A 25292-nucleotide genomic window follows, 5' to 3' on the forward strand; every position below is an offset into this window, starting at 1 on the left:
ATATAATTGCTGATAGTAGTCTCTTATGATCCTTTGTATTTCTGTGTTGTCTGTTGTGATCTCTCCATTTTCATTTCTAATTTTATTGATTTGATTTTTCTCCCTTTGTTTCTTGATGAGTCTGGCTAATGGTTTGTCAATTTTATTTATCCTCTCAAAGAACCAGCTTTTGGCTTTGTTGATTTTTGCTATGGTCTCTTTTGTTTCTTTTGCATTTATTTCTGCCCTAATTTTTAAGATTTCTTTCCTTCTACTAACCCTGGGGTTCTTCATTTCTTCCTTTTCTAGTTGCTTTAGGTGTAGGGTTAGGTTATTTATTTGACTTTTTTCTTGTTTCTTTAGATATGCCTGTGTTGCTATGAACTTTCCCCTTAGGACTGCTTTTAAAGTGTCCCACAGGTTTTGAGTTGTTATGTTTTCATTTTCATTAGTTTCTATGCATATTTTGATTTCTTCTGTGATTTGTTGGTTATTCAGCAGCGTGTTGTTCAGCCTCCATATGTTGGAATTTTTAATAGTTTTTCTTCTGTAATTGAGATCTAATCTTACTGCACTGTGGTCAGAAAAGATGCTTGGAATGATTTCAATTTTTTTTTTTAATTTATCAAGGCTAGATTTATGGCCCAGGATGTGATCTATCCTGGAGAAGGTTCCATGTGCGCTTGAGAAAAAGGTGAAATTGATTGTTTTGGGGTGAAATGTCCTATAGATAACAATTAAGTCTAACTGGTCTATTGTATCATTTAAAGTTTGTGTTTCCTTGTTATTTTCTGTTTAGTTGATGTATCCATAGGTGTGAGTGGGGTATTAAAGTCTCCCACTATCGTCTTAACCATTTTTAAATGTATGGTTTAGTTGTAACATATATTATTTATCTGGAATTGAGCTGCTGGAGCTGCTTATATATTTTTGAGATTAATTCTTTGTCAGTTGTTTAATTTGGAATTTAGAAAGATGGTAACGATGACCTTATATGCAAGACAGCAAAAGAGACACAGATGTAAAGAACAGTCTTTTGGACTCTGTGGGAGAAGGCTAGGGTGGGATGATTTGAGAGAATAACATTGAAACATATATATTATCATATGTGAAACAGATCGCCAGTCCAGGTTTGATGCATAGGACAGGGTGCTCAGGGCTGGTGCACTGGGATGACCCTGAGGGGTGGGATGGAGAGGGAGGTTGGAAGGGGGTTCAGGATGGGGAACACATGTACACCTATGGCTGATTCATGTCAATGTATGGCAAAAACCACTACAACATTGTAGAGTAATTAGCCTCCAATTAAAATAAATTAATTAGTTTTTAAAATTTTTTAACTTAAATAAAAATAAATAAAACATATATTATTTATAATATTGCCTAAACTTCAACTGTTTATCTCCAAAACTCTTTTTATCTAGTAAAACTGAAAGTCTGTACCCATTAAATGATACTTCCCAATGCCTCCTCCTCCTCAGCCCCAGACCCTGGCAATCCCATTCTGCTTTCTTCCTTTATGATTTTGACTACTTCATGTAAGTGGAATCATACAGTACTTTTTGTATGTTACTGGCTTATATCACTTAGCTTAACGTCTTGAAAGTTCATTCACGTTGTAGCATATTGCAGGATTTTCATCCTAAAAAGGATGAATGATATTCCTCTGTATGTATATACTACATTTGGCTTCTCCATTCATCAGTTGATGGACACTTGTTGCTTCCAATTTTAGCTATAGTGAATAATGTAGTCATAAACATGGGTACATACATACCTCATTGAGATACTGCTTTCAGTCTTTTGAGTGTATACCTAGAAGTGAGATGGCTGGGTCATATGGTAATTCTGTTGTTAATTTTTTGAGGAATTGCCATTACCCTTTTCCAAAGTGGCTGTACCACCTTGAGTTCCCACCAACAGTATACAAGTGTTCCGGTTTCTCCACATTCTCACCAATAACAAACAAACCTTTTTGCTTTCTGCTTTTTTGATAGGAGCCATCTTAATCTTTGTGAGGTGGCATCTCATTATAATTTTGATTTGCATTTCCCCGGTGATTGGTAATGTTGAGCTTCTTTTCATATAATTATTAGCCAGTCAAATCTTCTTTAGACAGATTTGTAGTCAAGTCCTCTGCCCATTTTTGAATCAGGTTGTTTGTTTTTTTTTTTGTTGCTGAGATTTAGGAGTTCTCTTTATATTCTGGACATTAATCCCTTACCACAAATATTATTTGCAAATATTTTCTTGTAGTTTATTGGTTGCCTTTTTAGGTTGTAAGTAGTATATCTCGATGTATAAATTCTTGATTTTCATGAAGCCAATTTGTCTGATTTTTGTTTGTTTTTGCCTCTACCTTTGTCATCATAGAAAAAAAAATCATTGCCAAATCCAATGTCATGATTTTCCCCTATATTTTCATCTAAGTTTTTGTATATGGTATTAAGTAAAGGCCCAGTTTCATTCTTTTCATGTGAATGTCCAGTTTTCCCAGAACAATTTCGGAAAAGATGTCTTTTCCCTGTTGAATGGCCTTAGCACTCTTGTCAAAAATCATTTGACCATATGTGTGAGGCTTTGTTTCCGGCCTCTTTATTAATTTGTCTTTATGCCAGTACCACACTATTTTAATTACTGTTGCTTCATACTACTTTTTAAAATCAGGAAGTGTGAGTCCTCTACTTTTGTTCTTCTTTTTTAAGATTCTTCTGGCTGTTGGGGATTCCTTGTGATTCCTTATGAATTTTAGGTTGAATTTTTCTATTTCTTAAAAGAAATGTTATTGAGATTTTGTCAATAGATTGCACTGAATCTGTAAGATTGCTTTGGATAGTATTGACATCATAACAATGTGAAGTCTTCCAGTCTATAAACATGGGCTTATCTCCATTTATACATGTCTTCTAACCTTAATTTCAATAATGTTTTCTAGACTTCACTATATACATCTTTCACCTCCTTGTTTAATTCTTATGTACTTTATTCTTTTACTAAATGGATGCTAATGCAGTTGCTTTTCTAATTTCCTTTTCTGATTGTTCAAATCCTTGTTCTGATTGTTCAAATTTCCTTTTCTGATTGTTCAAATGTAGAAATGCAACTGACTTTTGTGTGTTGACTTTGTATCCTGCTGCTTCACTGAATTCATTCATTGGTTTTCTTTTGTATATGTGTAATCTTAGAATTTTCTGTACATAAGATCATATCATCTAAAAACAGAAGTAATTTTATTTATTCCTTCTCAATCTGTATGCATTTTATTTCCCTAAGTTGCCTAATTCCTATGGCTAGAATTTCCAGAACTATTATGAACAGGGGTCCTCAAAGCAGACATCCTTGCCTAGTCCTAATCTTAGAGGAAAAGTTTTCAGTCTTTTACCACTGAATACAGTGTTCACTCTGGATTTTTCATATATGTCTTTATATTGGGGTAGTTTCCTTCTATTTTTTTTCTTTTTAAAAATATTTATTTACTTGGCTGTATCTGAAAGAGGGAGTACCAGACCACCTGACATGCCTCTTGAGAAACCTATATGCGGGTCAGGAAGGAACAGTTCAAACTGGACACGGAACAACAGACTGGTTCCAGTAGGGAAAGGAGTACGTCAAGGCTGTATATTGTCACCCTGCTTATTTAACTTATATGCAGAGTACATCGTGAGAAACACTGGGCTGGAGGAAGCACAAGCTGGAATCAAGATTGCCGGGAGAAATATCAGTCACCTCAGATATGCAGATGACACCACCCTTATGGCAGAAAGTGAAGAGGAACTAAAGAGCCTCTTGATGAAAGTGAAAGAGGAGAGTGAAAAAGTTGGCTTAAAGTTCAACATTCAGAAAACTAAGATCATGACATCTGGTCCCATCACTTCATGGCAAATAGATGGGAAACAGTGGAAACAGTGGCTGACTTTATTTTTCTGGCTCCAAAATCACTACAGATGGTGATTGCAGCCATAAAATTAAAAGACGCTTACTCCTTGGAAGGAAAGTTATGACCAACCTAGACAGCATATTAAAAAGCAGAGACATTATTTTGCCAACAAAGGTCCATCTAGTCAAGGCTATGGTTTTTCCAGTAGTCATGTACATATGTGAAAGTTGGACTATAAAGAAAGCTGAGCACCAAAGAATTGATGCTTTTGAACTGTGGTGTTGGAGAAGACTCTTGAGAGTCCCTTGGACTGCAAGGAGATCCAACCAATCCATCCTAAAGATCAGTCCTGGGTGTTCTTTGGTAGGACTGATGTTGAAGCTGAAACTCCAGTACTTTGGCCACCTGATGTGAAGAGCTGACTCATTTGAAAAGACCCTGATGCTGGGAAAGATTGAGGGCAGGAGGAGAAGGGGACGACAGAGGATGAGATAGCTGGATGGCATCACCAACTCGATGGACGTGAGTTTGAGTGAACTCCGGGAGTTGGTGATGGACAGGGAGACCTGGCATGCTGCGGTTCATGGGGTCACAAAGAGTCCAACACGACTGAGCAACTGAACTGAACTGAACTGAACCAGGTCTTAATTGTGGCATGCAATATCTTTGATCTTCATTGCAGCATGCAGTATCCCCAGTTACCATGTCCCAGATACTTTGTTGCAGCATATGAACTCCCAATCACAGCATGCAGGATCTAGCTCCTGAACCCAGGATCAAAATCCAGCCCCCTGCATTGAGAACACAGAGTCCCAGCCACCAGACCACCAGTGAAGTCCCAGGAGTAGTTTCCTTCTATTTCTAGTCTGTTTAGTGTTTTTATCATTAAAGGGTGTAGAATTTTGTCATATGCTTTTTCTGCATCAATTGGGATGTTCATTTTTTCCCCTTTTTTCTATCAATGTGGTATATGATGTTGATGGATTTTGATATGTTGAACTATCCTTGCGTGTCAGAATAAATTCCACTTGGTCATGGTCTATATTCCTACTATTATACTACTAAATTCTATTTGCTTGTATTTTGTTGAGGAGTTTTGGATCACTGTTCCTAAGGGATATTGATCTGTAATTTCCTTTTTTGTAGTGCTTGTCTAGCTTTGGTGTCTGGGTTACCTTATTAGACTCTTCACTTTTCTGCAATCTTTTTTTATTCTCTTCCTCAGACTCAATAACCCATATTGTCCTATTTTCAAGGTCACTGATTCTTTCTTCTGCCTGGTTTAATTTGCCTTTAAATCCCTCTAGTCAATTTTTTTATTCACTTCTTCATTTTAGCTCCAAAATTTCTTTCTGCTCTCTTTTTAGGATTTTTTAATCTCTTTATTAATATGTCCATTTTATTCATATATAGCTTTTTTAACTTTATCTACAACTTCCTTTAGTTCTTTGAGTATCTTTAATATTTAATGTATTTAGTGTATCTTATATCAGCTCTTTTTCAGGGACAGTTTCTGTTGATTTATTTTTTGCCTTTGAATGGGCTGTACGTTCCTATTTTTTGTGTCTTACAATTTTGGAAGAATTGAAAACCTGACAGATTGTATTATAATAATTCTTAATGTGGGTATGTGTATGTGTACTCTTATATTTATCTTTCTTTGTATGCATTAATATTCTTGGATATATTGGTGCATAATTTTTATAAAGTTTTGGAGATTTTTTTAAAACTTTCATTTCCTCAGACTTTTTTTTCTGTTTTTCCTCTTCTCTTAGGATTCCAATCACACATATATATTTTGGATAAATTCTATTCCTACATCTGAAAATTCAGTGATATTTACATCATCTATAATACCTAATCTGATAATAATTTCATCCAATGAAATTTTCATTTCAGTTATTATTCAATAGCAAAATTCAGTTATTGAATTTTCATTTCCATGAAACTTTTTCATTTCAGCTCTGGAATTTCCCTTTATTTTTTATTTTTACAATTATGTCTCCATTATGTTCATATTTTCCTTTACATCTGTTTTATACATCACTTATATGTATATTTTGTATCATTTAACATCCTTATTTATTAATTTTACCATCTCTTTCCTTTCCAAGTTTGCCATTATTGGGTAATTTCTCCTGGCTATAGGTACATTTTTCTCCTTCCTTGCCTGTCATATAAATTTTGTTTACATGTTGGACTTTGTGATTTTACCATGCTGGGTAGTAAATTTTCTTCTCCTTGAAAGAATTTTAGACTTTTTGTAGCATGCAGTTGATTGAAGATTCTTTGGAGGCTTGCTTTTTTTAATATAAATTTATTTATTTTAATCGGAGGCTAATTACTTTACAATATTGTAGTGGTTTTGCCATACATTGACATGCTTTAAAGTCTTTTTGTGGAAGTTCTAAAGTCATTCTAGTTTTAAATTATCCCCATTTCAGAAGTATAGCTCTCTGTAGTCTCTAGAGAATGCCTGAGTTATTATTGAGATCTGTGCACTCTCACTGGATGGAACTTGAATCATTCACACACCCAGTAGAAGCTGTCCAAACTGTCTTAGAATTTTCTGGTAATTTTTCTCAAAGTTGCTCTTAGCAGGCTTCAAAGAATTTTACTCCACAAGGGTATCCTTTGATATTTATTCATATATTGAAGGAAAATCTTTACATATTTCCCTAACAGTCTTCTTTTCAGCATAGCTCAATCTCCTGTGGAACTCTTATCCACAAAGTCTAGCTGTCTTGACCTCTCCTTCATCTAGTTTTTTTCTCATTTCAGCACAATTTCTGGGTCACTTTTAGGTTTTTCTTAGTACCACAGTCCAGTATTCACTTGCAAGAAGAAAGCCTGTAGAATGGTAGAGGCTGTTTATTTGTTTACCTTTTCTCCAAAACCATCATGCTGTGCTTATTGTTGTCCATTGACTGAAAAAGTTATTTCCGTATTTTGTCCAGTTGTAAATTGTTTATGGGAAGGATGCTAAGTTTCAACCCTATTACTCTCTGATAGCCATTACAAAGTTCTCTTCTTAGGTATTTTAATGAGAAAATAACAGAGAGTCTCATAAAAGTAGAGATTCTTCAAGGAAAACTTCAGAAAACAAAATTAGGATCTTTTCTAATGATACGACCTGATGTGAAGTGTCTAGGACAAGAAGTACTCACTCATGGCAGGTGCCTGGCTGGAAAATGGGTCAGAGAAACATAGGGAGATTGTCTGGGTGCCTACTTTCCATGACTCTGAAGACCACAGAGCATCGCCCCATCCTCACCCCATTCACTTTACTCTAAAGTCACTACTCTACCTATCTTCCTCTCCATTCTAAAAAGTTCATGGATAGAGAAGTTATTCTTTCATCATAAACATTATTATTACACACCAGAAAATGCCGATCCCTAGGGCATTAAAATATTGACATCAACTATGAATTGCTTGTATCTTGGACTGCAAGGAGACCCAACCAGTCCATTCTAAAGGAGATCAGTCCTGGGTGTTCATTGGAAGGACTAATGCTAAAGCTGAAACTCCAATACTTTGGCCACCTCATGCAAAGAGTTGACTCATTTAAAGAGACCCTGATGCTGGGAGGGATTGGGGGCAGGAGGAGAGGGGGATGACGGAAGATGAGATGGCTGGATGGCATCACCGACTCAATGGACATGAGTTTGAGTAAACTCCAGGAGTCGGTGATGGACAGGGAGGCCTGGCATGCTGCGATTCATGGTGTCGCAGAGTCCTACACGACTGAGCAACTGAACTAAACTGAACTTGCTGAGATTGGGTAGGAGTAAGACTTGTGACCTTGGTGGACTTTCTGAGAACCCTGTCTACCAAGAGGACTGAATTCAATTTACTGACCCTTTCTCTTACTTTTCCCCTTTGCATATAGCCTGGATGAGGTGCCTTTCCTCATGCATGATTATGACCTGAGAAGAACAACCAATATCTTGGAAGTCATGCCAAATGCCTCCGATGAACAGAGTAGCTTTTTTTATTGGGATTTCCTGTCAACTCTGAATGCAGGCAAATGGTTTGCAGATTCATGGGTAAGACACATTCCCCAGGTCAAAAAATCTGCATTTACTCCCTCTTGTATGGTCATATGCTGCTCCTGGAGATAAGTACACTGTGTACAGTGTAATTTTGATGCAAGTGTGAATGAGTCTACTTGAGAGAGTTGGAGAACATTTCATGCAAAGATATCATTTGAACTAAAATAAGATCATTACTAAGAGGAACCATAGGCATTGATGAATTGATGGTGGTTTGTTTCAGAGATTATAGTATACTGGAGCAAGAGGAGATATATTTCTGTCTGTCTGTGTGTGTGTATGAATGTGTAAGAAAGAAGGGAAGGAGAGATAGGGAGGAGATGGGAGAAACAGATAGAATAATCAGGAAAATATGTTATGAGGAGACTATAGCATTGCTTAAATAACAAGTTCGAGAGTTTAGAATTATCCTAAATATTTTAAATAGGTAAAACAAAAGGTCAAATTTGCATGTGATAAAAGTCAAGCCTGCCTTCTCAAGAAAGTTAAAACCAAACTTACATTTTCTAGGTTATCATATGTCCAGAGGGAATCTACATGAATTCGGTTTTATCAATCAGATGTACTCATTTTGAGTCTTTGATTTTGACAACAAATATCTGAGCAGGCATACAGCAAGCATTCATATTGCTAGCACCTGTGGCAGCAGAGCTAAGATAGTTGGGGGCAGCTGTAGTAATAGCTCTCTTATCAGTTAATTGTGTAATTAGGAAAACAATTTTCAAATACTTTTGATTATGTACTAGGTGGAATGGAATTTTATTTATCTCTAATGTTAATCTAGAGGATCCATTTAATCTTTTTTCATGTTAAAATAGTGAGAAGTAAAGAGCTATGTGAGGGTAAATTTATCCACTTCAAATGTATTCTGTTAACTAGTGTTAATACTAGGAATAGCTAAAGATTGATTTGTAATGACTGTATCACCTCAGAATACTTATTACCATATGAGTACATAACCTATAAGCACTATTTCCATATATGAAGGTAGTGGGATCAATCTGATAGCCCAAGTGTCTATATGTAAGCTCTGTACATGTCTCATCATACATGAATAAATAGACGCATAGAAACTAGAGATGCTTTATTAAAATACATTTACTGGTTTAGTTAGTCATAGGTGATGTTTTGCCTAATGTGTGTTCCAGATGAATAGGCTGTTATTGTATCTGTTGTGTAACATATGGCTGGTAAAAGTCTCCATGGTAAGTGGTGTGATTAGATATGTTATTGTAGTAAATTTTGGTGGCTTCTTTTAGGATTAACAGTTTTTTCTTAGCATATTTAGATGATATGTTTGAAATGCTTTGTTTTGCTATTGCTTTAGCTACTGAGGAGTATCCTGAAGCCTCAGGTTCAAATATGGTTATCTAAGCAGCTTTATTTTTAGGTTTGTTTGTGTTTTCTTTACTTGCATACTGTATGTTTACTGGTGGTCAATGTGGTGATAGCACATAATTTTAAATATTTGAATGTTTGGATAATTTTCTGAAGAAAAATTGGTTTTCTTTGTGAAAAGTACTCTGGGTTTCTCTTCATTTGGATAGGTATAATTATGGATTGATATGGTGGTGAGTTGATGATTATTTGTTAGTACATTTGTTTTTCTTGAGATTAAGTGTGAAAATTAAGTAGTTAATCTGATCAGTAATGAAATAAGAATAGATACAAAAATTCTGGGAGTTGTCTCTGGAAGCTTAAGCTGAGTTCCTGTTTATCCAGTAAAACCCCTTTGTGTGGAACATTTTTATATCCTTTTGTGAAAGTATAAATCTCAAAATTACAGAGATGTAATTCTCATGCATATAGACAGTAAGCAGAGTACAATTTTTATTTAGCATATTCATGTGGGAACAAGCAGGATGACAAACCCCACTCAAAAGAAAAGTGAGAAACCAACATGCAAATACTCAGTGCAACAAAGAAATACTAAAATTGCATTGCTAAGTTGGATACAAATCTAGTGTATTGTTTTGGTTAATATACTTTGTGACAATAAAGTTTACTTTTAGAGTTCTCTTCTCTATCAAAACTCATTTGCATCTCTACCACACAAAAATCTTTTCCTCTTTTATCAGTTTTCTAGAAGTCAACATCTAACTTTACATAGTCTGTCCCTAATTAATAATAAATAATTCAAAGAAAGATACATTCCCTTGAGAGATGACATTTAGGTGTGCCTGGTAAGAAAAAAAATGTGCTACCATAATACTGGAGGGTTCAACAAGCCTTGTTTCTGAGTTTTAAATAATTAATTCCCCTCTTGTGATCATGAATAAACTCTATGGACTATTTAGAGGCTGTTCTCATTGTGATTTGTGTTATTTGTCTTTATTGATTTACATCAGTGCAGTTAAAATGGTTGATTACTACACATAAGGTTCCTTGTTGTATAATCAGCAAATCTAGAGTCAGATTGTGTTGTACAACTACTAAGGCTATTAAATGAGGTTCTGACTAGAGAATATATAAGGAGTCTAGAATTTCACTTTTAATAGTCCCTGTCATTCCAGAGCTCTTTTTCTCACTACTACTTTAAAAGTTAGAAGTTCACTTGAACCAGGTTTCACATCTATAGCTACAAATATGTGCAAATTTCTCTTTCCTTTTCCTGCTAGTCATTGATCTTTCTTACCTGTAATGCTGAAACAATGTACAACGTCTTGACACAGTGTACAAGAGTCATGCCTGACTCTTTGCAACCCCATGGACTATACAGTCCATGGAATTCTCCAGGCCAGAATACTGAAGTGAGTAGCCTTTCCCTTCTCCACAGGATCTTCCCAACCCAGGGATCGAATACAGGTCTCCTGCATTGCAGGCAGATTCTTTACCAGCTGAGCCACCAGGGAAGCCCCCGTGTACAACAGGGGACACCAGATAGTTTGCCTAGGAAGGTTCATAGGCATTGGTTCCAAATACTGATCATATATGTGTCCTTAGTTGGGCCTGGTGACTTGTCATATTCGAGTAAATGACATTTATTCTCAGATATGATCCTTCAGATATGACCTTTACAACACAATCAGTTTTTCCAGTTATATCCCAGTGTAAAGGGGCACATATTTTTATTCAGTTTATGCAAATAACTGCATTGCCCTGAAACACAGTGACTCAGTAAAGAGAATTTGTACCTAAATTCAGAGGAGTGGTGAGAACAAGTTATTAAATATTGGGTTGGCCAAACAGCTCCTTAAGCTGTTAAGTAAAAATGAAAGACGTTTTTTCATTTTCACCAAGGAGTTTATTAAACAACGTATTCACCATTTTGTTCCACCACCTTCTGCCATTTTTCTGGCAACTTCATAATTCTCTCTTCAAAACATTTTATCTTTGTGAGCAAAAAACTATTCCAGGTGCCTTGTACAATCTTTCGGGAAACTGAAATTTTTTCCACTAAGAGAATTTTGTAAAGACCAAAATCAACAGAAATCCAAAGATGCAATGTCTGATGAATATGGCAGTTGAATCAGAACTTTCCAACCAAACCGTAACAGTTTTTGCCCGATCATCAGAGAAACATGCAGGCTTGCATTACCCTGATGGAAGATTATTTTCTGCTGACTAATTCTGGATACTTTTCATTGAATGCTGCTTTCAGTTGGTCTGAGAGCAATACTTGTTGGAATTAGTCGTTTGGTCTTCCTGAATGAGCTCATAATAGAGGACTCCCTTCCAATCCCACCATATACACATCATCACCTTCTGTGGATGAGGACCAGGTGTGGTTGGTGGTGGTTCATTTTGCTTGCCCCACAATCACTTCTGTTCCACACTATTGTACAATATCCACTTTTCATCACCAATCACAATTTGTTTTAAAAATGAAATGTTTTCATTATGTTTAAGTAGAGAATCGCATGCAGAAATACTTTCAAGTCCTTTTTCACTTAACTTACGTGGAACCCAAACATCAAAGCAATAAACATAACCAAGCTAGTACAAATGATCTTTAACACCTGATTTGGTTATTTTGAGTATGTCAACTATCTCCCTTGTATTATAACTTTGATTGTTCTCAATTAATGTCTCGATTTGGTCACTATCAATTTCAACTGGTCTCCAGTCTGTTTAGAAATCTCCAGCACTGAACTTCACAAACTACTTTTGACATGTTCCATCAGTCACAGCACCGTCTCCATACACTGCACAAATCTTTTTTTGTATTTCAGTTGTGTTTTGCCTTTCTTGAAATAATTAAGCATAATATGCTGAAAATTTTGCTTTTTTATTCCATCTTCTGTATTAAAAATACACAATTGCTGTATGATTCAGGGAGCTCAGATTCAGTGCTCTGTAATAACCTAGAGGGATAGAATGGGGTGAGAGTGGAAGGGAAGTTCAAGAGGGAAGGGACCTATGTATACCTTTGACTGACCCATGTTGCTATACAGCATAAATCAACATAAAAAATATCATTATGAAGCATTAAAGATGAAATAAAATAGCAAATTGGAGAACAAAAATTCTCCAATTTTGATAAGTTTTTTAAAAGTTTTTAAATAGTCTAACAATTTTTCTCATTTGAAAAGACCCTGATGCTGGAAAAGATTGAAGGTGGGAGGAGAAGGAGACAACAGAGGATGAGATGGTTGGATGGTGTAACCAGCTCAATGGACATGAGTTTGAGTAAGCTCTGGGAGTTGTAATGGACAGAGAAGCCTGGCATGCTACAGTCCATGGGATCACAAAAAGTCAGACACAACTGAGTGACTGAACTGAACTGAACAACAGTTGTCACAATAGAATCTAATAAAATTGTTTCAAATGAAGTTAGACAGCTAAGTGCTTCTAGAACCGTCTTATGGGAAAAAATGAATGAACCTTTTGGCCAACCCAATATTTATGATGTTATGTATTGTTGATGTTTTAACCCTTTTATCATTACATCGTGACTTTCTTTGTCCCTTGTTACCATTTTGCCCTAAAGTTTATTTTGTTGGGCATAAGTATAACTACACTTGCTTTCTCTTGATTATCATTTGCATGGAGTATCATCTTCAGTCCCTTCATTTTGAGTCTGTGTGTATCTTTAGAACTGAAACAAGTGTCCTGAAGACACCATACAGTTCAGTCTTATTTTTTAATCCATCCCACCACTCTGTGCCTTCTGATTGGTGAGTTCAATCCATTTACATTTAAGATGATTGTTGATATATAAGAACTTACCACTGCAAATTTATCTTTTGTTTTCTGGTTGTTCCGTATCTCCATTGTTTCTTTTTTCTTGTGTTTCTGTCTTACTTTGTAAATCAGTGATTTTCCGTGATTGTTTGCTGAGTTTTCCTCTTTATGTTTACTATCTGTGTTCTAGATTTTTGTTTTCTGAGTATCATGGGGTTTGCATAGGACATCTTTCTCATAGATTAAATAGTTTTTTTCCTGTTGATAGCAATTTTTCTTAATTTGCTGTCCTCTCTTTTTATATTTTCTCTGTAGAAATTATCTCTCTTTATTCTATGAGTTTGTTGCCACATTGTAGTAGCTATAGTTATTTATGAAGCTCCTTCCTTTAACCTTTATATGATCGTTTAATGTTTAACACTTTGTTCTAAACTAGAGTTACAGTTTTCTACATTACTGAGAGCTATGTATATTTTTATCTTTTCCTTGGAAGAACTCATGTCAATATTTCTTGTGAGGCAGATCTAGTGCTGAGGAACTCCTTAATCTTTGTTTGTCTGGGAGAACCTGAATTTCTCCTATCTAAAGAATAACTTTGTTGGATAGAGTATTCTGGACAAACAGTTTTTATCTTTCAGTGCTTTCAATATGTCACTCCACTCTTTTCTGGCCTACAGAGTTTTCCTGGTAATCTAATGGGGATTCCTTTGGGCAATACTGAACTTTTCCCCCTAGTTTCTTTTTTTTACCATGGACCCTGACACCTCCCTTATAATGTGTCTTGGAGAAGGTCATTTTGCATTGAGATAAGGTGATCTCTGAGCTTTATGGAATTGTATGGCCAGATTTAGGAAGTTCCCAGCCATTACTTCTTTACATAAGTGCTCTGCCACCTTTTCCCTTCTCTTATTCTAGTATACCCATTATCTGTATTTTGGCTTTCTTAATGAATCTGATACTGCGTGTAGTGTTTCTTAACTATTTTAGAAATATTAGCTCTCTCTCCTTTTCCACCTGAAGCATTGGTAGATTTCTTTCTTCCAGCTCATTTATTCTATCTTCCATTTCTGTATTTCAAATGCTGTCTCATGCATTCTTCATCATATCTGTTGAGTTCTTAAATTCCAGAATTTGGATTTGGTTTTTTTTTAGAATTGAAAACTTCCCAAAAGCTAAAACAAACAAACCAAAAAAAAAAAAAAACCCACACCTCTAAATAACCCATAGAAAAAAGGGGAGAAATCTCAGAGAAAATTGCATATGTTTTCAGTTCAGTTCAGTTCAGTCACTCAGTCGTGTCCAACTCTTTGCCACCCCATGAATTGCAGCACGCCAGGCCTCCCTGTCCATCACCAACTCCCGGAGTTCACCCAGACTCACATCTGTCGAGTCAGTGATGCCATCCAGCCATCTCATCCTCTGTCGTCCCCTTCTCCTCCTGCCCCCAATCCCTCCCAGCATCAGAGTCTTTTCTAATGAGTCAACTCTTTGCATGAGGTGGCCAAAGTACTGGAGTTTCAGCTTTAGCATCATTCCTTCCAAAGAAATCCCAGGGCTGATCTCCTTCAGAATGGACTGGCTGGATCTCCTTGCAGTCCAAGGGACTCTCAAGAGTCTTCTCTAACACCACACTTCAGAAGCATCAATTCTTCAGCGCTCAGCCTTCTTCACAGTCCAATTCTCACATCCATACATGACCACAGGAAAAACCATAGCCTTGACTAGACAGATCTTTGTTGGCAAAGTAATGTATCTGCTTTTGAATATGCTATCTAGGTTGGTCATAACTTTCCTTCCAAGGAGTAAGCGTCTTTTAATTTCATGGCTGCAGTCACCATCTGCAGTGATTTTGGAGCCCCCAAAAATAAAGTCTGACACTGTTTCCACTGTTTCTCCATCTATTTCCCATGAAGTGATGGGACTGGATGCCATGATCTTCGTTCTGAATGTTGAGCTTTAAGTTAACTTTTTCACTCTCCACTTTCACTTTCATCAAGAGGTTTTTGAGTTCCTCTTCACTTTCTGCCATAAGGGTGGTGTCATCTGCATATCTGAGGTTATTGATATTTCTCCCAGCAATCTTGATTCCAGCTTGTGCTTCTTCCAGTCCAGCGTTTCTCATGATGTACTCTGCATATAAGTTAAATAAGCAGGGTGACAATATACGGCCTTGACGTACTCCTTTTTCTATGTGGAACCAGTCTGTTGTTCCATGTCCAGTTCTAACTGTTGCTTCCTGACCTGCATACAGATTTCTCAAGAGGCAGGTCAGGTGGTCTGGTATTCCCATCTCTTTCAGAATTTTCCACAGTTTATTGTGATCCACACAGTCAAAGGCTTTGGCATAGTCAATAAAGCAGAAATAGATGTTTTTCTGGAATTCTCTTGCTTTTTCGATGATCCAGTGGATGTTGGCAATTTGATCTCTGGTTCCTCTGCCTTTTCTAAAACCAGCTTGAACATCAGGAAGTTCACAGTTCACATATTGCTGAAGCCTGGCTTGGAGAATTTTGAGCATTACTTTACTAGCATGTGAGATGAGTGCAATTGTGCAGTAGTTTGAGCATTCTTTGGCATTGCCTTTCTTTGGGATTGAATTTAAAAAAAAAAAAATGAGCAGAGCTTCCCTGGTGATCCTGTGGCCAATGCAGGGGACAAAGGTTTGATCCTTTTGTGGGTCCGAGGAGATCCCACATGCCACAGAGCAACTAAGTACATGTACCGCAACTGCTGAGCCCATGCCCCTAGAGCACATACTCAACAATGAGAAGCCACCGCAGTAAGAAGCTTGCACACTGCAAAGAAGGGTAGCCCCCAATTGTGTAGCTAGAGAAAGCCCACACACAGTAATGAAAACTCAGCACAATGAAAAATGCATAAATTTTTTAAAAAATTGGTGGAATGCAACTATGGCAGTGACTGGAGAAAAACTCCTGGGATTATCTGCTTATGTTAGGAAAGAAACATTTGATTTTGTTACAAATCAAAAATGTAAGCTTCCTCTTTAATAAGCTAGAAAAAGAGCAAATTTAACTTGAGGTAAACAGAAGAGAAAAAAAAATAAAAAGCACAAATCAGTGAAATGGAAACAGAGAAATAGAAAACATCAATGAAACAAAAGTTTATTCTTTAGAGATCAACATCTAGTCAATTGACCAAGACAAAAAGAAAATCCACAAATTTCAAACATTAGGAATGAAAGAATGTTCATCAATTCAGACCCTCCAGTCATTAACAAAGGTAATAATGAAAGTGAATAGTGGAGCTGGCTCATATTGGCTCATAAGAACTAAATAGATTTCAGAGCTTTCAGAACCAGTTGTTAATCCAGTTGTAAAATTAGACATGGTTGTAGTATTTAAGTCCATGTGCATAAATCTGCCAATTTAGATGAAATGGAACAATTCTTTGTATCATGAAAATTCAATTAACAATCAAATTTTTAAAAAGAGAATTTGAGCCAAACTGAAGATTATAACCAGGAGACAGACTCTCAAAAGCTCTGAGAACTGTTCTAGTAGTTGACATTCAAGGCATAGTCATATAGGTTTTCAAGACAAAAGATCATACATCACAGTGACATGCTGACCTCTCTCGTCTAGGCCGACAACATGCCATCCAGACTAAGGAAGACCCAGAACTTAGGGACCACATGAGCCACAACCACAGCCACATGGGCAAACACCGAAAACACCTAGGAGGCCAGGCAATGCGGGTAGCGTGCATCACCACAGGGTCAACTTGGACAGCTGTCACCCAGGGTACTCTGGGAAAGTTGGTATGAGGCATTACCACTAAGAGAGGAACCAGAGTTTCTGCCCAACTATCGACCTTGATAAACTGTGGACCTTAGTCAGTGAGCTGCTGCTGCTAAGTCACTTCAGTCGTGTCCAACTCTGTGTGACCCCATTGACGGCAGCCCCCCCAGGCTCTGCCATCCCTGGGATTCTCCAGGCAAGAACACTGGAGTGGGGTGCCATTGCCTTCTCCGAGTCAGTGAGCAGACCCAAGTAAATGCTGCCAAGAACAAGACTGGTGCTGCTCTTATTACTCATATGGTGTGATCTATTTACTACAAAGTTCTGGGGAAGGGAAAGCTCCCAGAGCAGCCTGTCATCATGAAAGCCAAATTCTTCAGCAGAAGAGCTGAGAAGATTAAGCATGTAGATGGGGCTTGTTTCCTGGTGGCTTAAAGGCACATGCTGGGGAATTAATTAAATGTTAACAAGTGCTTTTCAAAAAAAAAAAAATGACATGCTGACATTTTACATAACATTCACCAAAGATAAATAGACCAGATAAGCACATATAAAGTGAGCAGAAAGTCATCATGAACCCTTGCAGAGTTGAAAAAGAATGCTAATCTTTTAAGACATCACATTAGTAGCATCAGAAAAAAAGTAAAAATCAATATTTCCAGTAAAGCAGTCATTCCCATCTTTGAGATCTTGTTGATGTTCAAGGCAGAAGCACATTGCACATTGAAGGGGTGGGGTGGGGGGAAGGAGGGCCAAAGGACAGAGAAAGAGCATTTTATCCTTAAAATTGCCTGTCCTGCCTTGAAATATAAATTTTTTCTTTTGAAAAACTCAATAAGAAATACATAAAGAAACTGACATTGTAGGGTAAAAACTTTCAACAGAAAATTCCAGATGCAGGTGTGCTCACTGGTGAATTCTATGGTTGTTGTACAAGAAAAAAATTATACTGATTCCACAAATAATCTTCTAGAAAATCCAACAAGCGAGCATAATTCCTAGTGTAATTTGATCAGCCCAGTATTTCTCTGATAAAAAACAAAGGCATTTTCACGAACCTCAGGACTGATATCCCTCATGAATATAGATTGAAATAACCTCAACAAAATCCAACAACGTGTAAAAAGAGCATATCTTAATCAAAGGAGTTTTATCATGAGAACACACAGTTGGTGCTTACAGTTTAAAAATGATTCTTATCATGTTAACATACATGAAGAAAGTCATATAATTTCAATACATGCAGATCACTTGATATAATTCAGTTCTGTTTTTCATTTAAAAAAACTCTTTGTAAACTAAAAACTAGAGACTTTCTTAATTTGATAGAGGTAATCTCTGGTATACTTATAGCTGTCATTATACTAATGGTGAAAGACTGAATTAATTCATTTTCCATAAGACCTGGAAAAAGAAAGTATGTCTTACCACTCAAGTCAACATTATATTGAGCCCGCACCAGTACAATAGGGAGGAAACAGGTATAAGTGTTGGAAAGGAAGAAATAAAACTATTTCTATTTGCAGAGGACCTGATGCTGGGAGGGATTGGGGGCAGGAGGAAAAGGGGACGTCAGAGGATGAGATGGCTGGATGGCATCACCAACTCGATGGACGTGAGTTTGAGTGAACTCCGGGAGTTGGTGATGGACAGGGAGGCCTGGCGTGCTGCGATTCATGGGGTTGCAAAGAGTCAGACACGACTGAGCGACTGACTGACTGAACTGAACTGATCATATAAAATCCCTAGAAATCTACAGCAACATCCAAGGACTGAGTTTAGTTTGAACACAGAATACAAGGTCAATATTTAAAGAAAAAACAAACCTCAAATACCTTAATCTAATCAGAGGTGACAATATACAGCTTTGACATACTCCTTTCCCAATTTTGAACCAGTGTGTTGTTCCATATCTGTTTCTAACTGTTGCTTCTTGACCTGAATACAGGTTTCTCAGGAGGCGGGTAAGGTGGTTTGCTATTCCCATCTCTTGAAGAGTATTCCACAGTTGTTGTGAATCATACAGTCAAAGGCTTTAGTGTAGTCAGTGAAGCAGAGTTTCAGATGTTTTTCTGGAATTCCCTTGCTTTTTCTGTAACCCAACAGATGTTGATATCGGATCTCTGGTTTTCCTCTACCTTTTCTAAATCCAGTTTGAACCTCTGAAATTTTTCAGTTCATGTATTGTTGAAGCCTAGCTTGGAGGATTTTGAGCATGACCTTGCTAGCATGTGAAATGAGTGCAATTGTGCAGTAGTTTGAACATTCTTTGGCATTGCCCTTGTTTGGATTGGAATGAAGTCTGACTTTTTCCAGTCCTGTAGCCACTGCTGAGTTTTCCAAATCTGCTGGCATATTGAGTGCAGCACTTTAGCAACATCATCTTTTAGGATTTGAAGTAGCTCATCTGGAATTCCATCACCTCCACTAGCTTTGTTCGTTGTAATGCTTCATGTTCAGAGAACATGAAACAGGATAATTATTAAAAATTCTATACCTAGGCATATTGCATTCAAATTGCAGAAAATCAAACACAAAAAATTCTCTAAAGTCAGCCAGGAGGAAAAATATCCTTACATATTGAAGAGCAAAGATAAGAATTACATCAGACTTCCCATCAGTCTTGAAACCACACATACAAGAAAAAAGTGGACTATTTATAATTGCAAAAACCATCAAAAGAAGTTCTTCAGAGAGAAGGAAAACAATATAGGTGAGAAACTCAAATCTCCATAGAAAAAGAAAGAGCATCAGAAAAGGAATGTGTAACTCCTAAATGAAATTTTTTATTTAGTATAAAACTTCTAATAGAATATATAGTATAAAATTGTGGTAACCTTGGATTACATAAAGAGTTTTTGGAATATCAAAAGCATCATCTTTAAAAGAAAACTGGATAAATTAGATGTCATAAAAATGAAAAACTTTTGCTCTGTGAAAGACATTGTTGATATTTCAAGACAAGGAAAAGGGTAAAAGTGATATACAGCATGATATATCTAATTGTATTATCCTTGCTTGTAAGTTCTACAGTCAGGTTTGCATCGTGAAAGAGACAAGTTTTGATATTTTGCTGAAGAATAGCACATAATTTGGGATGTAAAAAACTTAATTTTTCTGAATTTATGTCCTATGTTTGGAAGATAACATAAAATGTTATGGTATATAGGTCATTTAATTTTGGAGAGTTAGGTATCTAAGAACGGACAATAATTCTAGTTTTGTTATCAACCATACTGATAAACACTTTTAAAATAAAAATAGCAGAACATAACAATTATAAGGAAAATGAATTCCTTAAAAAGTGAAAAACATTTGTTTTTGTTATCTAAAAATAATAAAGGACATGCCAAAGTAAGGGCATGCAATAACGAAGCACAAGTTATTTGAGGGAAATATGGGACCTTTGCTAAGTGGACAGATGATGACCCACAATGTAAGTAAAGGTTCAGTCCATATTTTAAGGAGAAGACCAAATAGTCAAAGATCCATTTGGCATTTTAACAAAGATAAAATTGAATTATAGTCATACAATAATGTAACGTTTGTCAGCAGAAATTCAAAAGCCCTTTAACTATCTTTTTAAATGAGTTAAACTGAACTAACTTTGTCCAAATTTTGATCCATTTAATTGCTTCTTACCACACGCATTATTTGCAGATATTACAAACCAAAGCAAATATATCAACAGTTCTCCTCCCTCAAATCTTATTTAATTTATTGTACACACTCACTTGTCTTTAATTATATTTTGTTTCACATTCTAGAACAACCAAATACTTTTAGCTCTTTCACTAAAAACACTGTTTAGTTCAGTTGAATAGTCTTATTCTAGCATGATACATATGTATAGTGGGAAATAATACACCCAAGGAAAGAATCTTAGCATCCGGGCTGAATTTTAATCCTGCAGTTGTTCACTGTTGAGTTGAATGACTGGACGTGTCACTTATAGTTTACCTATTAGTTGAATAATTGTACTTGTCATTTTTTAAGCTTTAGTTTTCTCATTTTTAGTATATGCTGTGGTCAAATTAAATAGTGCATTTGTTGTTGGTTGTGGTTTTTGTTTTTTTTGTTTTTGGTTTTTTTTTTGCAAATTGCCTCTTACTGATACCATAGTCCAACTGTAAAAAGAGCCCAAAATAATTTTCAGTGACCACTGTCATGAAACATGTTTTATTTGTCTGTGTATCTTACCTCCCTTACTAAACTGAATATTTTGAAAACAGAATTTGTGTTTTAGGAGCACACAGAGTATGCTTTCTGAATGAATGATTGTCTAGTATCCAGGGCTTAGTAAGCAAATCTTACACTCCTTTCTTCTTAACAGTGTCATTGGAAATGTACAGTTAATGTCATTGGTAAGTTAAATTTCCTGAAACACTGCATTCCTAGTAGCATCCACTGCCGCAAAACCGAGGCGATGCAAGTCCTTTTGATTACATTTAATAAACCCCTCCCTTATCAAGTCACAGTTCAGTTCAGTTCAGTTCAGTCACTCAGTCATGTCCGAATCTTTGCAGCCCCATGGACCACAGCATGCCAGGCCTCCCTGTCCATCACCAATTCCCAGATTCAAGCCACAGTTGGTCTTTAATCCAGTACAACATGAAGTGTTGGCAGTGATGCTGGTTGGACAAAAATAAATCCAGGGCTTCACTATTTTCCATAACTACTCAGGCTAAGAAATTTAAACAGTTATAGTGTACACCTAAGGCTTGGGTTGTGTCTTTTATCACATCAGCCAAAGTGAAATGCACATTTTTTAAATCACTTCAAATATTCACTTCCTGGTGGTGGGATCCATATCCTTAGAGGGCTGTTTCCTAGGAAATATGCTATTCCTTCATATGCTTTATAAGCAGATCTTGTTTACTGAGAGTTTGGAGAGTCCTGCAGTTGCAGAGATCTAACTGGCCTACAGAACATCTAATCCTGCCATGGGTTACATTCAAAAAGCCTGATTTCTACATAGTTAAAGAACACAGGAGTTATATGAGAAAAATACTGTCAACTTTGATAAACTTTAATAAAGTATATTTTCCTTGAGAATTGTCATGACAGTCATTCAACTATTACACCACAAGTTCATTTTTATCTTCTTCTAGGTCAGGGATGTTTCTTTTCATTTAGGTACTACTTACTGGCGGCTCAGAGGTTAAAGCATCTGCCTGCGATGCGGGAGAGCTGGGTTCAATCCCTGGGTTGGGAAGATCCCCTGGAGAAGGAAACGGCAACCCACTCCAGTATTCTTGCCTGGAAAATCCCATGGACAGAGAAGCCTGGTGGGCTATACTCCACGGGGTTGCAAAGAGTCAGACATGACTGAGCGACTTCACTTTCACTACAAAAATAATCGTTATCAATAAAATTTCAAGCTGTCTGCACTAGTAACATCTTGGAGGAACTTAGAGTGATGATTGTGTAGCAAAGCTTAGAGTTAGGCAAATTATTATTTTTAGTAAGAGAAACATGATCAGCTAAATCAAAAGTATATAACCTTAGGACTTCCCTGGTATTCCAATGGTTAAGAATTCACCTGCCAATGAAGGGGGAAAGGGCTTGATCCCCAGTTTTGGAAGATTCCTCATGCTGCAGGGCAACTAAACCCATGTGCCACAACTACTGATCCACATGCTGTAACTGCTGAAGCCAGCATGCCCTAAAGCCCATGCTCTACAGATGAGGCCATCACAATGAGAAGCTTGTGCACTGCAACTGAATAGCTCACATGCAGCCTAATTAAATAAATTCTTTAAAAGTGTATCAGATCAGATCAGATCAGTCTCTCAGTCGTGTCCGACTCTTTGCGACCCCATGAATCGCAGCACGCCAGGCCTCCCTGTCCATCACCAACTCCTGGAGTTCACTCAAAATCACATCCATCAAGTCAGTGATGCCATCCAGCCATCTCATCCTCTGTTGTCCCCTTCTCCTCTTGCCCCCAATCCCTCCCAGCATCAGAGTCTTTTCCAATGACTTAACTCTTTGCATGAGGTGGCCAAAGTACTGGAGTTTCAGCTTTAGCATCATTCCTTCCAAAGAAATCCCAGGGCTGACCTCCTTCAGAATGGACTGGTTGGATCTCCTTGCAGTCCAAGGGACTCTCAAGAGTCTTCTCTAACACCACAGTTCAAAAGCATCAATTCTTCAGCACTCAGCCTTCTTCACAGTCCAATTCTCACATCCGTACATGACCACAGGAAAAACCATAGCCTTGACTAGATGAACCTTTGTTGGCAAAGTAATGTCTCTGCTTTTAAATATGCTATCTAGGTTGGTCATAACTTTCCTTCCAAGGAGTAAGCGTCTTTTAATTTCATGGCTGCAATCACCATCTGTAGTGATTTTGGAGCCCAGAAAAATAAAGTCTGACACTGTTTCCCCATCTACTTCCCATGAAGTGATGGGACCAGATGACATGATCTTCGTTTTCTGAATGTTGAGCTTTAAGCCAACTTTTTCACTCTCCACTTTCACTTTCATCAAGAGGCTTTTGAGTTCCTCTTCACTTTCTGCCATAAGGGTGGTGTCATCTGCATATCTGAGGTTATTGATATTTCTCCCAGCAATCCTGATTCCAGCTTGTGTTTCTTCCAGTCCAGCGTTTCTCATGATGTACTCTGCATATAAGTTAAATAAACAGGGTGACAATATACAGCCTTGACATACTCCTTTTCCTATTTGGAACCAGTCTGTTGTTCCATGTCCAGTTAAAAGTGTATAGCCTTAAGTAAATAAAAAGAAAATATGGCCAGAAAGATACGGAATGAAAGCATTCAAAGGAGAGTCTAGAATTTAACAAGAGAATCTTTTCCCATTGCTCTTTGAGGAAAGCTGTTCTACTTCATGAAGCTGTTTGCTCATGCCAGGGATCTAGGGTCAACTGCTGACTTCCTGTGGTACTCTAAGTAACCTGAGTTTATAGTCTCTAATGAGTGTAACTTTCCAATTGTTGTCAGATGGGGGTTGTAATTTTAGTTGGGAAATGTGTATCCAAGGATCAAGTCCTTCTACTTTAATAGCTCTGTTGGAGTTAAGAGTATTCAGTATGGTCGTCTTCGGTGATGTTCAATGGCAGTCTCTCTATGAGCTGTTCTCTATACACTGGACTTCACTGCTGCGATGGTTGGCAAGCAAAAGCAACCTGTTCTGTTAATGATTCGACTGAGATATATTGCTTTACCCCTTATAATATTTACCTAAAAGAGTTTTGGTAAATTTTAGCTGAAAAGTTTTGAAGCTATAGTAGAGATATTTCCAAAATGTAGGCCTGCAAGTGGCTAATTGACAGAAGATAATCTAGGGTTCCATGAGATGGTGAAATACAGGGGAGACTGGCATGCTGCAGTCCATGGGGTCGCAAAGAGTTGGACACAACTTACCAACTGAACAGCAGTAACACCAAATCTAGGATTACCTGGTGGGAAAGAACACAAAGCCTAAGAGAAAAAAGAGTGGTCCTTAAGGGTATGGATTGTCAAGAGTATCTGACAGTTTGGCTGATTTCAGTTTTTACATATCATGTATTCTTCCCACTTTTCTAGAGTATCTGTGTGTTTAAGGACAGGAAATTTTTTTAGTATGGAGCTAAAGCTGAAACTCCAGTACTTTGGCCACCTCATGCAAAGAGTTGACTCATTGGAAAAGACTCTGATGCTGGGAGGGATTGGGGGCAGGAGGAGAAGGGGATGACAGAGCATGAGATGGCTGGATGGCATCACTGACTCGATGGACATGAGTTTGAGTGAACTCCGGGAGTTGGTGATGGACAGGAAGGCCTGGCGTGCTGCAATTCATGGGGTTGCAAAGAGTCGGACATGACTGAGCAACTGAACTGAAGCTTTACCTAATTCAAAGTAAAACTTCCAATAAAATGTTTCCACCTATCACTGGATAGCTCAGTTGGAATGGCTTAGGTACAGAACACAAACATGTAACAGTTTTTTAAGCCATTTTAAGTTGCAGTGAAATTATTTGGGACACTCCCAAAATAAACACACAATTACTAGTACAAATTCATAATGCACAGAGGGAAGAAATTGTACAAAATCTATTTGGACATCCTCAAAGGATCCTTTAGGCAAGGTGCCTTTCATATCTGACTTTTATAGTTTTTTCTAGGATTGTGTTGGTTATAGATGAGGAAAGAACTGCTCATATCTTCTGATGACTTGGAAAGTTACCCCATAAATGTTCATTTAATACTGTAGTCAATTTGGACTTACCTGGTGGCCCAGTGGTAAGAATTCTCCTACCAATTCTGGGGACGTGGGTTCAACCCCTGGTCTGGGAAGATTCTGTGGCAACTAAGCCATGCACCACAACTGCTGAAGCCCAGGTGCTCCAGAACCCATGCTCCACAACAGTGGAAGCCACTGCAATGAGAAGTCTGTGCTCTGCAACCAGAGTAGCCCCCACTCGCTCCAGCTAGAGAAAGCTCATCCTCAAAGACCCAGCACAGTCAATATAGATATAGATATGTGTATGTATATA

At 37.3% G+C, this 25292-nt stretch overlaps 1 protein-coding gene and 1 pseudogene across 1 annotated transcript in view; both read left to right on the forward strand.

Moving 5' to 3' along the window:
• Positions 1–25292, forward strand: part of GDPD4 (glycerophosphodiester phosphodiesterase domain containing 4) — a 97323-nt gene that overhangs the window by 33620 nt on the left and 38411 nt on the right. Inside the window, exon 10 of the mRNA XM_027561966.1 lies at positions 7749–7905. Coding sequence (XP_027417767.1) covers positions 7749–7905 — 157 coding nt within the window. The remainder of the gene's footprint in view (positions 1–7748; positions 7906–25292) is intronic.
• LOC113904716 lies at positions 16647–17228 on the forward strand (annotated as a pseudogene).

The sequence above is a fragment of the Bos indicus x Bos taurus genome, chromosome 15 (assembly GCF_003369695.1).
Source record: "Bos indicus x Bos taurus breed Angus x Brahman F1 hybrid chromosome 15, Bos_hybrid_MaternalHap_v2.0, whole genome shotgun sequence".
NCBI lineage: Eukaryota > Metazoa > Chordata > Mammalia > Artiodactyla > Bovidae > Bos > Bos indicus x Bos taurus.